The sequence below is a fragment of the Leuciscus leuciscus genome, assembly GCF_965113295.1.
Source record: "Leuciscus leuciscus genome assembly, chromosome: 24".
Taxonomy (NCBI): domain Eukaryota; kingdom Metazoa; phylum Chordata; class Actinopteri; order Cypriniformes; family Leuciscidae; genus Leuciscus; species Leuciscus leuciscus.
Genome location: NC_138723.1, coordinates 7,824,631 through 7,836,772, shown reverse-complemented (window position 1 = coordinate 7,836,772; position 12,142 = coordinate 7,824,631). Strand labels below are relative to the sequence as shown.

Sequence of the window (12,142 nt, the reverse complement as noted above, 5' to 3'; positions counted from 1 at the left end):
ATGAAGCCTTGCTGGTGCGTAGCATTGTACGTAACGGTGAAACGAGGCTTCGTGAAGCGCCTTTATATCGTTAAAAAGTGTTAAACGAAGCTTGTACAACATAGGCCTCTAATGGTCAAAATAAATAACTTGTAACATTTATTTATAAAGTAGTGAAATACTTCACAAAGCTTGTATTCCACTGATGCTCATGCAGGGCTAGTTCGATTAGTCTCTCTGATTGGGCCATGGTTGGTTTTGTTACAGATCTGGCAACCCTGACCAATCAAGGACCAGTTAGTCAAAGCCCTCTCTTTCATGTTATTTTGCACAAATAAAATCTTATAATGTACAACTTATTACACCAGTACAGTACAAAACAGTTCAGGACACATTTTAATGATATCTCTGTACATAATTTTATTTACATGATACAATTTCGCAGTAATGTCGGATAACAAGATTATATGCGCAATACATATAATAAATAAAGATGGTTTGTACAAACTTGCATAACTAAAATCAAAATCAGGACAGAAGGTTAGTTGTACTGTGTAAACTGACAAAGCTCTAAAATAAAACAGTGCTGTGCAGCCAGACCCAAAAACAGGACACGGACTGAGCCTCAGAGTAAAGATGGCGTTCACCGAGAAGACTATAGTCACACACTGACTCAACAACACTCAAGCACACTCAAAGGGCTGATTAAATGACACTAAACAATACCATTAATTTCTTACCTGAATTTAACACTCAATACCCACTGAATAGATCAATCACACACACAAGAAAGGTGAATTAGAGGGAAAAAAAGAAACGGACTTCTAGTATGATGTATTTCACTATCCATGCAAAACACCCACTTAAAATTAAACCCTCTGAACAAGCCCAGGATCCACGTTTTCATAAACTGGTGTCACATTACAACTCAAATGAAGATAAAAATCAAATAAATTTCACTTAAAGGGTCATGTGGGAGAAATCGATATAGTTGTGTGTTAGTAGCCATGTCTCACCACATCTGTGGACACTGGTATCATGGGCGCTCAAAACTGATCATGAAGTATTCTGGTCTGGCTGCATGAAACCATCGCAACTGGATTACATATTTTTCACAAAGTCTGTCAATAATAAAAAAAAAAAAAAAAATCTTTTGAACATGAAAGAGAAAACCAGCATCACTCCAATAGCTCATTAACTGACGTGGGCTGATGCTCAAGCAGAAAGTGGTTGATAAATGTGGAAAAGGCTGACTCTTAACGGGAGGGCGAAACGTTCGACCCGGAGGAAACAGAAGAGCGTCCATTTGCTACATGAGCCAGCCATGCACTGTTGCTCTGACGGCGCTCGGGCCAGAGCCGTAACAGTCTTCAGAGAGTCCAGGACACACACCATCACAGACAGTCAGCCTTTAACACAACAATCAGATCCAGGACACTCAGAAACAGACACGTCTCCGGACTCACACCTTTTAGAGACGGTTTTTTTTGTTCTTTTTCCTCTCATTTGTTTTAACTTGAAGCTCATATACCAACAGAAAGCAAAAGAAAGATGGAAACAAAGTGATCACTCATGCATTGGCTTAGAAACAAGATTCTTTCCCATACTGTAATTTAAAAAAAACTAGTCTTTAGAATCACAGGTCAAAGTGCGAGTCCTTTTATCCGATCTCTCGCAGAGTCGAGGTGAAGACGGCGGGCGGGCGGGGGGGGGGGTTATATTCTCTGAATCTTATCGGCGACCACGACGGGGTTCTCCTTGCGGATCTTGGCGGCGGCCTCTGCCTTGTAGTCGTAGGGGCAGTTGTGCTTGTCCGAGTAGCGATGAAGTCCACAGAAGAGGTTCCCACAGCGGCAGTCGAACCCTGACAAACGACACATCAGCATCAGAACATGTGGAGGGGGTGTGTGTGTGTGTGTGTGTGTGTGTGTGTAGGTGTGTGTGGGAACACTCGTAGCTTCTGCTCACCTGTCAGGCCGACCTTCTTGCGGCACATGAAGCATCTGTTCTTCTTGTGTTTGGGGGCTTCGGGCGTCTTGGCCTCGTCACCATCAGCGGAGCTCGGGGGTGCAGCGGACGCTGTGGGCTGAGTGACGACTGCAAACACACACACACACACACACACACACCAATTAACATCCCGAAAAAACAACTACATGCTGACATACATACATCTTTCCATCTTCAGTACGCAGGCATTTTCTGTAACTTTTTGCCTATTTTAAATATTGTGGCTTTCAAACCTCGACGTTTGTGACTCTTTCAGGCTCAGAGTTTGGTTTATTATCATATAATTATCAACATTACTTGAAGCAAATGATAAGAATCATTTTGACTGTAAGAACCTCTTTTAGCAATACAACTGAGATGACAGTCAAACGACGCATCTCACACATCTATTAATGGATATATTTATTTTTTTATAAATAGTTCAGATGTCATTCATTAATCTCAATGAAGTCTCTTGTTTGAAGTCAAAACAAACCAATTGCATTATTTAACAGTTTCTTTCCTCTGTTGAACACAAAAGAAAGAAGATATTTTGAAGAATGTGGGAGATCAAACAGTTGATGGATGGCATTGACTTGCATAGTATCTTTCGTTCCTTCAACTGTTTGGTCTCCCATATTCTTCAAAATATCTTCTTTTGTGTTCAACAGAGGAAAGAAACTCGTACAGGTTTGGAACAACTTAAGAGTGAGTAAATGACAGAACGTTCATTTATGTGTGAACTTTCCCTTTAAGGTGAAGGTTCAGGGTTAGTATGTTTCAGTGTTGTGTAAGCAGTCGGCACTGGGATTCGAATGAAATCTTCAGAATTGGCTGCAGAGTGGCGTTTGCAAATGAGAAAACAATTTGCTTAAATGAAGCAGTGTTCAAAATAGCAGACTAGTCTTAAAGTGCGGTCACATTAGAGAAACGCTGCAAGCAAAAAAGGTCCATTGCCAATAGAGTAGCGCCGTATGAAGCACTGAGTTTACTTCCAAACCAAGCGGTTTGGCCAATATGGTGAATTCACACGACCAACCTGAACTAGGGATGCACCGATCCACATTTTTTCACTTCCGATCCGATCCCGATACCTGAATTTGGATATCGGCCGATACCGATACTATTCCGATACCAGAGCTGTGTTTGCTTTAATATTATTATTATCATTATTGTTTATTTTATATGATGCTGAAATAAACTCCTCTCAACAGGCAAGTATGATATGTAGGCCTACATTTTTATGCATGTATGGTAAGTATAAGGTCAGAAAAGGAAGTCAGAAAAACAGTAAATCCTGTTAACAGGAAAAATCCCATTCTGAAAACAAATATGCAACTGTAGGTCATGTCAATATTTATTACATTCCCAAAATGTCAAATACTTGAGTCTTGAAATATAAGAAAAGTGCAAGTGTAAACATCTTACACACACACACACACACACACACACACTATCTAAAGGGTGATCCTCGCTCCGATGCTGTAACTCTCTCGATGAATGCTCGATCAACATCAGCCATGTGCAAACAGACAAGCGGATTTCGCCTCAGACGCGCGTCAATTTCGCTTCAAACTTTTGCTTTTTACGAGCGTCAATTTCGCTCTGGGCGCGCGAATGGATTCAAAATATTCAAGCGTCCAACTAGACGCGGCAGACGCGAATTTGACGCGCTATTCGCGTTTGGTGTGAACGCACAGTAACGTGGTGCTTTTTTAAATGTTTGATTGCATTCGTTGTGTTGTACGACGCGAGGGAGCTTCAACGAGCTCTGAATTACGGCTTTGCAAACATTGCATTTTGCTGTCTTGCTCTGCGGTGTTTCCAGTGTGAAGAATTTCCACACAGCGGCCGCAAACTGCGGAATGGATTTCCTGAGCGGTGGCGTGTCTCATAACTCTGTCTCATTGAGCCGCGCCTCCGTTCAGGAAATCCATTCCGCAGTTTGCAGCCAGCTAGCAGACTAGCCGGCGGGAATCACTTTTGGAGTCATTTCAGCAGACAACGTTAAAGCGCAGACATGACTCAAGGATATCGGATATCTCCGCAGGTTGGATCGGGAAAATCCGATACGTGAATTACGCTGGTATCGGTCCCGATACCGATACTGGATCGGATCGGCCCCATCCCTAACCTGAACCCAATGCTAAACCTGCATATTGCAGTTGTTTGTGCCCTGTTATTAATGAACCAGAAGCATTAAGCTGTTATTTTGAACCCATCCAGTGTTAAGACTTTCATAAACGGTTTCAGCGACTCTAAAGCTGCGTTTAGAGCACTTTAAACATGATTCAGCAGAGACACTTCCTCAAGTCTAAAAAAACAGAAATACCAACCCGGTTCGGGAACTTCTACTTTCGGCGACCCAACGTCGTCTTCACAGGAAATGCTCATCTCAGTCATCTGTTGTGTGACCGGAAGGGCAGCGGTGGCGGCGCTGTTGGGCGACTCGGCGCTAGCAGCGGAGGAGTGGTTTAGTGTCGCTTCAATGATCTGGATGGCCGAGGCTTCAGAGGTAGGACTGCTGGTGACACTGCTGGAAGCTGCTGGAAGAGACCAAATCCCTTTAGTGTTAATGAGACGCTTGAGGAACAATCGATCTTACCAACACGTCCGATTGTCCGTGAAGATGTTCAAAGAGTGGAAACACGTACCCATTGTGCTAATCGGACTGACTCCCCCATTGTTTTGTCTTGTTAAATGCTCTTTGTAACAGACCGAGCACATGCCACTGGTCCGAGGGTTGCCATAGAAACCGCAGCCGGTGGCACAGAGCATGGGCACGGGGCTTTGATTGGTCTCCTGGGCCATCTCTCTGAAGGTGGGCGATTCCTGCACACAACAAAACACAAGGACCATGAATATGACAGCATGCGTGTGTGAAGAGTGAATCAAAGACTGCGGCTGGCTTCATTAAGAGGATTTACGCCGATAAAGGTGCAATGTTGCCACGGACTGGGAATCAGATTAGGAGTCAGAGGTCGGAGCGCTTTTTTTGGCATCGTTTGGCATGAGCCTCATCTCTGCACGGAATCAAAAGCAAACGAAAGCAAAGTGATTTCTGCAAACTCATGCCAAAGATCATTTTACAACCAGACTGACCTGAACACTTCCTGGAAGTCCAAACACAACCAATCCAACCAATAAAATGCTGCATTAAACTATATGGTGTGGCTACATCAGAAAAGGACAGAACTGTCAGTACGAAGATTAATCTGCTATGAAAACACTTTGTGCACAGATTAGCAAAAACACAATCATTAGCACCAAAAGTTTAGATAAGCTGTAAACGAGTTTTTTTTCTGACAAACACACACTCATGAGAAAGTCCTAGATAAGTGGTTCTCAACTTTTTTACTCTAAGCTCCCCTTTGTCTAAGACAATATCTAAAAGAAACAAAGTTCATACATGAATTGAGTGGTTTAGTAAATTTTCTGAAGAGACTCGATTGCTTTATTTGATAAACAGATTGAATTTAGGATTTTATTCACATAAACATTGATCAGCGAACATAAACAGCTCAACCGAACCTGCTTGACGAGCAAGAACAAACTTCTTGCTGAAGCTCAAACGTGCTGCGTAACGAGAATGAACCTCATTGGTTCTTGCTGAAGCTCAAACGTGCTGCGTAACGAGAATGAACCTCATTGGTTCTTGCAGAAGCTCAAACGTGCTGCGTAACGAGAAAGAACCTCATTGGTTCTTGCAGAAGCTCAAACGTGCTGCATAACGAGAATGAACCTCATTGGTTCTTGCAGAAGCTCAAACGTGCTGCGTAACGAGAAAGAACCTCATTGGCTCTTGCTGAAGCTCAAACGTGCTGCATAACGAGAATGAACCTCATTGGTTCTTGCAGAAGCTCAAACGTGCTGCGTAACACGAGAATGAACCTCATTGGCTCTTGAGGAAGCTCAAACGTGCTGCGTAACACGAGAATGAACCTCATTGGCTCTTGAGAAAGCTCAAACGTGCTGCGTAACACGAGAATGAACCTCATTGGCTCTTGCTGAAGCTCAAACGTGCTGCGTAACACGAGAATGAACCTCATTGGCTCTTGCATGTCAAGCGAACATGCTTGAGCTACTGATGTGCAAGTTGATGAATGTTTATATGTGAAAAGCCTAAATTAAATCTGTTCATCATGTAAATCGATCGTGTCGCTTCAGAAAACTTGGAATAAACCGCTCAATTCAAATGGATTAGTTTACGATCTCTTTATGAGCTTTTAGAAGCATCAGACTTCATCAAAACAAGATCATCATTTGTGTTTTCCAAAGATGAACTAAAGTGTTATGGGTTTGGAACGACAAGAGGGCGAGTAAGTATTATAGGGTACAGCACGCATCATCAATGGGCAAGGAAACCCCAGCGCGCTCTCAGAAAACACACGTGCCTGATCGGCTTGGCCAGGCTTTCTTTCGTTCTTTCAGGAAATCCTTAAGACAAATTATTTCTGTGATGCATTTACTAAAGTGTCGTGGAACCCCTGTTTTATCACGACTCGTTCATACCTCAGATTTGAAAAAGACAAGAAATGGGCGTGTAAAGCTGTGGAAAAGTGGGAGAGTGGAGAATGGGACCAATAAAACACAGACGTACAACACTCATAATACAGACATATGAATATTTAAATGCAAGTGGAGAAAAGACTAGCAAACAGAGTTGGGCGCACCTTGATGTATTTTAAAAATATAACCCTATGACAACAAACTGACAAAAGTTATCAGTAAAGACTACTAACAACTATCATGAACAAATCCTACAAGTTCTGATAACTTATTCTTACAAATATCAACACTTAAAACTTTCAAAAGAAACTGGTCTATGAAAAATAAGGAAGAACATTTAAAATGTCTAATACTATTTTCATTGTGTTTGCGTGCACTATCACTGAACACATGACACATCAGTTTAACACAGAAGGAATAAAGGCATAGTTACTTTTTTTGTCCATTCTTCTTTGAATTTTCGGTCTACATCACTGTCTTGTGGGTATCAGAATAATTTGTCATCGCCTTCAGACGCACGGCTGTATCAGTGTCTGTATTTTCACATATATTTCATTTGAAGTCCTGAGATGAACCAGCACTGCGACTGCGCACATGTTTGGAGAACTAAAACAGTATATTAAATGTGTCCATAAAAATATGAACCGTGCTTGCTTCGGTCCGGATATGAACTGTGATCCACATAGCGAGTGTTAATCTCATCGTGGCGTTCCGCACATAAACTGCTCTCATGCGTGTGTGTTGCATATTTATTGTATAAATCCTGACTAGTTCCTCAATATTGGCATAGGATCAAATCCAATCGTACAAGCGTTTTATGAATCAGGGCCAATTGAATGTGGTGCATCTTTATTTTGAGTTTTTAAAGCATTTTAATTATTCGAGTCATTAAGACTTATCAGGGCCCTGTTTAAGATCCACTGCCCTAGTTTGTTCGTTTGCCATTTTTGTGCTTTATTGGCAACACGTTTTCTGAATTTCTCAGTGTTTGATACTAGGGCTGTAAAAAGTTTTTCAACTTCACTTTGTTTGTTCTACTGATTCTGTTTCTTTCTTATTCATTACTGACTGTTTACAACAACTATGTCATTAAATCTACACGCCCACTGTTGTGATTCCATTCATTAATATTTAGATGTTGGTTCACACAACATGACATCATAACTTACAAAAACCACATTGTGTGAGTGTGACGTGTGTGCTTTCACTCTCTAAAGCATCTCAAGTGGACCAGAGTCTGTTTCTGGAATGATTCACTGTTTGTTTGAACACAATTAGTTCCAAACCAGATTCACATCTATTTTTAAAAGTACATTTTAAACAATTCTGTGGTGTCATGAGTTAAAAAATTTAATAAAATAAAATGATAAAGCACTAAAAACTCAATTAAAATGAAACGCTCCCCCATAGAGCATAACCTAAACTCTTAATATTGATTATGGCTGGGCGATCTGACATCATGTGTCATGGTGACAGTACAAAGTATCAATCCAATGATATTTTGCCATACCAATTTCGTTACAATATGTACAGAAGTTACTGACGATGTTAATGTGATAAAGCAACATACATGGACAATTGTACTCGCTACTGTATAAATAGACCTAGAGTACATTAAAAACGTAAAGCGCTGTTTGACGTGTGCAGCACCGATTTATTGTATTTGTCATTGTTTGTTATTTGTATGTTTGTTCTTTAAAAAAAAGACAAAATAATATCATGATTTTTATTATTTTTTATAAGATTTATCCTATCTCCCACCTCTGGTCCACACTCACATTGCGCACAACTATGCATTTATATTAATAGTTAACTTTTCAAATAGTTGCGGCTGTATCAAATCCTCAATACCCACTGCCCTGGCATCAACGACTGAGACGTGGGTATTGTGAGCACCATACTCGGCAGAGAAGTGCGTACGACTATGCGGTGTTGATGGGTAAATGCTGAATAGCATTGAGATGTAAATATATCTATAGGTGGAAGAGCTGGAACATTCTGTTCAAGCAGAGGCCGATCACAGCAGCAAACCCACTCCCCATCCGAGCGGAAACATGTAACGCTGACGCTTTCCAGCAATGAACCTGAAGCCCGTCAGGAGAGGCGTGTGTGTGTGTGTGCGAGGGCCAGCGGCTTCAGAGGGCCTCCTGTCTGCAAGTAAACAAGATTGCAGCATTTCACCTCTGCCTTCTGGCATCAGAGGTTTTCCCCTGAAAACCCGCCACATGGCCCACGTCACGTGTGTGTGAGTGAGCCTGCTGCCCTTCGCACTCGCTCACATGGACCGCTGGATTAGTTTTCATCCGTCACAAGGGTGCAATGTGACATGTTGTCCTGAACCGCCTCCACCAGTGTGTCCCCGACCAAAAATACCCCCCCCCCATTGTAAAACCTGCCTCCATTACATCACACATCTCTCTAGTAGGAGCTGGTTTGCATAGCGCCCTCCCCCCCACACATGGCCTCATATATTCTGATAAAGCCAAAAATGGCAAAGCCCATACAGGGCTGTTTTTCTCTCCTTCAGCCGATTCCCATGCATGTTGGCCATCTGTGTTCACCTATCCCTGTCTGGATGACAGCAAATGCACGGCATGCAGGGCAAAACAAAGACATGGGAGATAAAACAAGTCAAATAGTTGAACAAAAGCAAACCATGAAGCTAAAAAGACACCATACATGGAGAAAGACAGCAGAAAACAGATGCTCACGTGTCTCAATGCACCAAGATATGAAGCATTTAAATGACGTGTACAGCTTATACAAAGGTCTAATAGTGCACTTTACACTGCAAACACGGTATGTGTGTGTTATTCACATAGTGTGTGTACTTTTATACATTATATAGAGAGATATATCAGAGTTTGAGGCCTCGTGAAATCCACTGAGTCATGCTAACACTAGCATCACAGCTAACAAACACACAGTGGCATATAAAGCGCAAAAACCACTCAACACAACAGCTGCTGCCCTCAGAGTGTGTGTTGTGTTCAGTCTGAGGGGTCTGTGGTGATGATGGATGCTAATAAAGCTGTTTATCTACTTTATATCGGGGTCAAGGTGAATTTGCTTTGTGTTCTCCTTTGTTTCAAACACTCTTCCTGTTTGAGCCAAAGCACAAACCTTGATAATAATACAAAAAAACACAACAATTCACCACCAGAACGCCAATTCACAACAAATCAGTCAAAATATTGAAGAACAAACGGCGGGGAAATTATTTTTAAAGACGTTTATTCATTCACTCAGCGATAAAGATACACAAACTAGCTGGGCTTTGAGTTTCCTGTATAACATCTCGATCGACACGCAAAACGACACCAAAATAAAACCGAAAACACTATAATAGACAGTAAAATAGTCGATTAATGATAATACTACATAAACAGCCAATTCACTGTATCTAAATAAACATCTGAAGAGAAATACATGCAAACGATCTTATTTTTCATCTCTCGTATCTTGAAGGACAAAATCAGTTTAAATGCGAAGCAAACAACGCGTTACGAATAAAACACGCGTGTTTAAACATAAATCTGCTGTTTTCGTGTCATATTTCAGCTTTTAGGTCGAAAGGAACAACAGGCTAATTTTACTAGCTAACATGCTAGCATCAGCTAACAGCAATATTTGGTTAAACTCACCAAGTTCATCAATTTAGACTAACCGCTAGCACATTAAATGACATTACACCAACGAATAACTCTGGAAATAAAGATATTAGGCTTATTAGCTGGTTATTTCACCAAAAACGAATCATATTTTCCTGTAGCGTTAGCATGAGCTTTTAAAAGGTTGTAATGTGGGGGGAAAGTGTTTTACTTGCCTTATATGAGTAAAAAGAGAAGCTCCCGGAATAAAGAGACTATATATTAAACCCTTCGCGTTGGTCTGTGCCGCTAGTCCGCTGACGTGTGTGTTTCGGTGTGTATGTGTGTTTTTCTGGCTGCTGTTTGTTGGTTTTCTTTAATAGTGGGCGTGACGTCACGGTGATTGACAGCTCCGCGGGGGCGGGGCCAAATGCGCCAGTCACAACAAGTTTACTGTACAAAAACAACCTTCTGCTGTGAAGCAATAGCTCTAGTGCAGTGACCAGGGGTTACCCTGCACTGGCATGACTGTCAAATACTGCCATTTGTTGTTCATTACAGCTTGTGGGAGTTGTAAACGGAAGAGTTTGTCCTAAATTTGATGTTTTGAGACAAATTGAGGCTGACAAATTACAAGTTGCACTTTTTTTCTAATGATTTCTAAATGAATTCTGAGTACTGTGATAGTACTGATACTATCTGCACACTCTTTCAATGTGCCATGTTGCCACAATTCCAACCCAAACAACAGTTAGCAGGCATTAGCCGTCACTGTCATTTATATTAGGCTACTGTGATTTTACAGTATTAACTGTATGGCTCTGGATGCAACATGATGAGTTAGTAAAAGAGCAGGCACAAAATGTGTTCAAAAGTTAAGGGCGTATCAAAAGGTCAGATTGTATCCAGATCCAAAACATTTTTTAACACATTTTAAGCAGAGGCTTTCTGTGGTCCATTGGTGTGCTGAAGGTTATTTTTACACGAGCTTGTATCAGATGTCAGCGCATTGTGATCTGCTGACCCGCAGAACAGCCAGAGCCGAGCTCGCTTTGAAGGACACGCTGGTCCAATCACAACACGTTTCCATCAGGGCCAAGCAGACGCAAGATGAAGATACTGGGACACACTGACTACTGGCTGCCTCCAAACGTAGTGAGTTTCCTATAGACAGCGATGTTTGGTGTTACAGACACATTCAAAAACTTCTCTTCTTAAAAACCAAGCTTTATGTGTCGCTTTTGTGTGTGAAAAAGTAGATTTTTTTTGTAGAAATGGACATAAAACCGATATTAATGTATACATTATATACTATAATAATCATGATTAAGCTGAGAACCATTAGGCTTGAAATCTTGTCAACAGGAAAACAATGAAACGAGTCTCTAGTGGGACGTCTTCAACCCCGGGTCTGTTTTGAAAGCACTCTCGTATTTTGCCCCTGGTTATATATAGAGCCGGAATCTGATACGACACCAGCTCTCACTCCATGTGAGAGAACGGCTTCACTGCTTTCTGCTCTTTAAGTGAGTTCAAAGCTAAGGAATGAAGCTAATAAAGGTGCTGAAGGCTTGATTATATCCTTACGTTTGACCATTTCAGGCATTTCCTCGAATCAGTGATGCATTTTCAGTGAACAAATACTGAGTTACACCTGATAAAAGCTATGATTAAATTACTTTAGTCATCTAATTTTACTTCACAGACTCATTTACAGTCTTTGTTAACACCGATCAGCTGTGATTAATGACTGAGATTATGGACACACTTCAGAAAGTCCACACACACTCCACAGAAGATGAAAGACGTCAAAAAGCGAGATAAAGTCACTATGGACTGAAATATTGTATGGGCTTGTAACAAAAACATGCCTTTTGATTGTTAATGACAAATATGAGGTAAACATCTCACACCTGATAATGCATTCGTACTATGGCCCAAAATGGCCGGATTCATGGAGATCATCTTTCTGAAAAAAAAAAGGTCATTTACCCACCATCCTTCCAAACCTTTTTTACTTTCTAAATTATGCAAAACACACACAAAAATATATTTTATGTGGTGAAAATCAGGTT

At 41.1% G+C, this 12,142-nt stretch overlaps 1 protein-coding gene across 3 annotated transcripts; it reads right to left on the bottom strand.

Annotated features, from left to right (window-relative positions):
• Window positions 1–373: 373 nt before the first annotated feature.
• zfand5b (zinc finger, AN1-type domain 5b) lies at window positions 374–10,463 on the bottom strand. Of its 3 annotated transcripts, none has more exons than XM_082157715.1 (5): window positions 10,304–10,463; window positions 4,623–4,800; window positions 4,305–4,514; window positions 1,948–2,076; window positions 374–1,843 (listed from the first exon to the last, which is right to left on the bottom strand). In XM_082157715.1, the coding sequence occupies exons 2-5, from the start codon at window positions 4,777–4,779 to the stop codon at window positions 1,695–1,697; spliced, it is 645 nt and encodes a 214-aa protein (XP_082013841.1). In that variant the 5' UTR covers window positions 4,780–4,800; window positions 10,304–10,463; the 3' UTR covers window positions 374–1,694. The 3 variants fall into 3 exon arrangements, with proteins under 3 accessions (XP_082013841.1, XP_082013843.1, XP_082013842.1); XM_082157717.1 differs by having other exon boundaries at window positions 4,305–4,511; XM_082157716.1 differs by lacking the exon at window positions 10,304–10,463 and adding an exon at window positions 6,911–10,297.
• Window positions 10,464–12,142: the final 1,679 nt, after the last annotated feature.

Coding starts and splice junctions, on each gene's coding strand:
- zfand5b (XM_082157715.1), bottom strand. CDS start 4,779: ATGGCCCAGGAGACCAATCAAAGCCCCGTGCCCATGCTCTGTGCCACC. Junction 4,515..4,622: donor CAGTCCGATTAGCACAATGG/GTACGTGTTTCC, acceptor GGTCTCTTCCAG/CAGCTTCCAGCAGTGTCACC. Junction 1,844..1,947: donor CAAGAAGGTCGGCCTGACAG/GTGAGCAGAAGC, acceptor GTCGTTTGTCAG/GGTTCGACTGCCGCTGTGGG.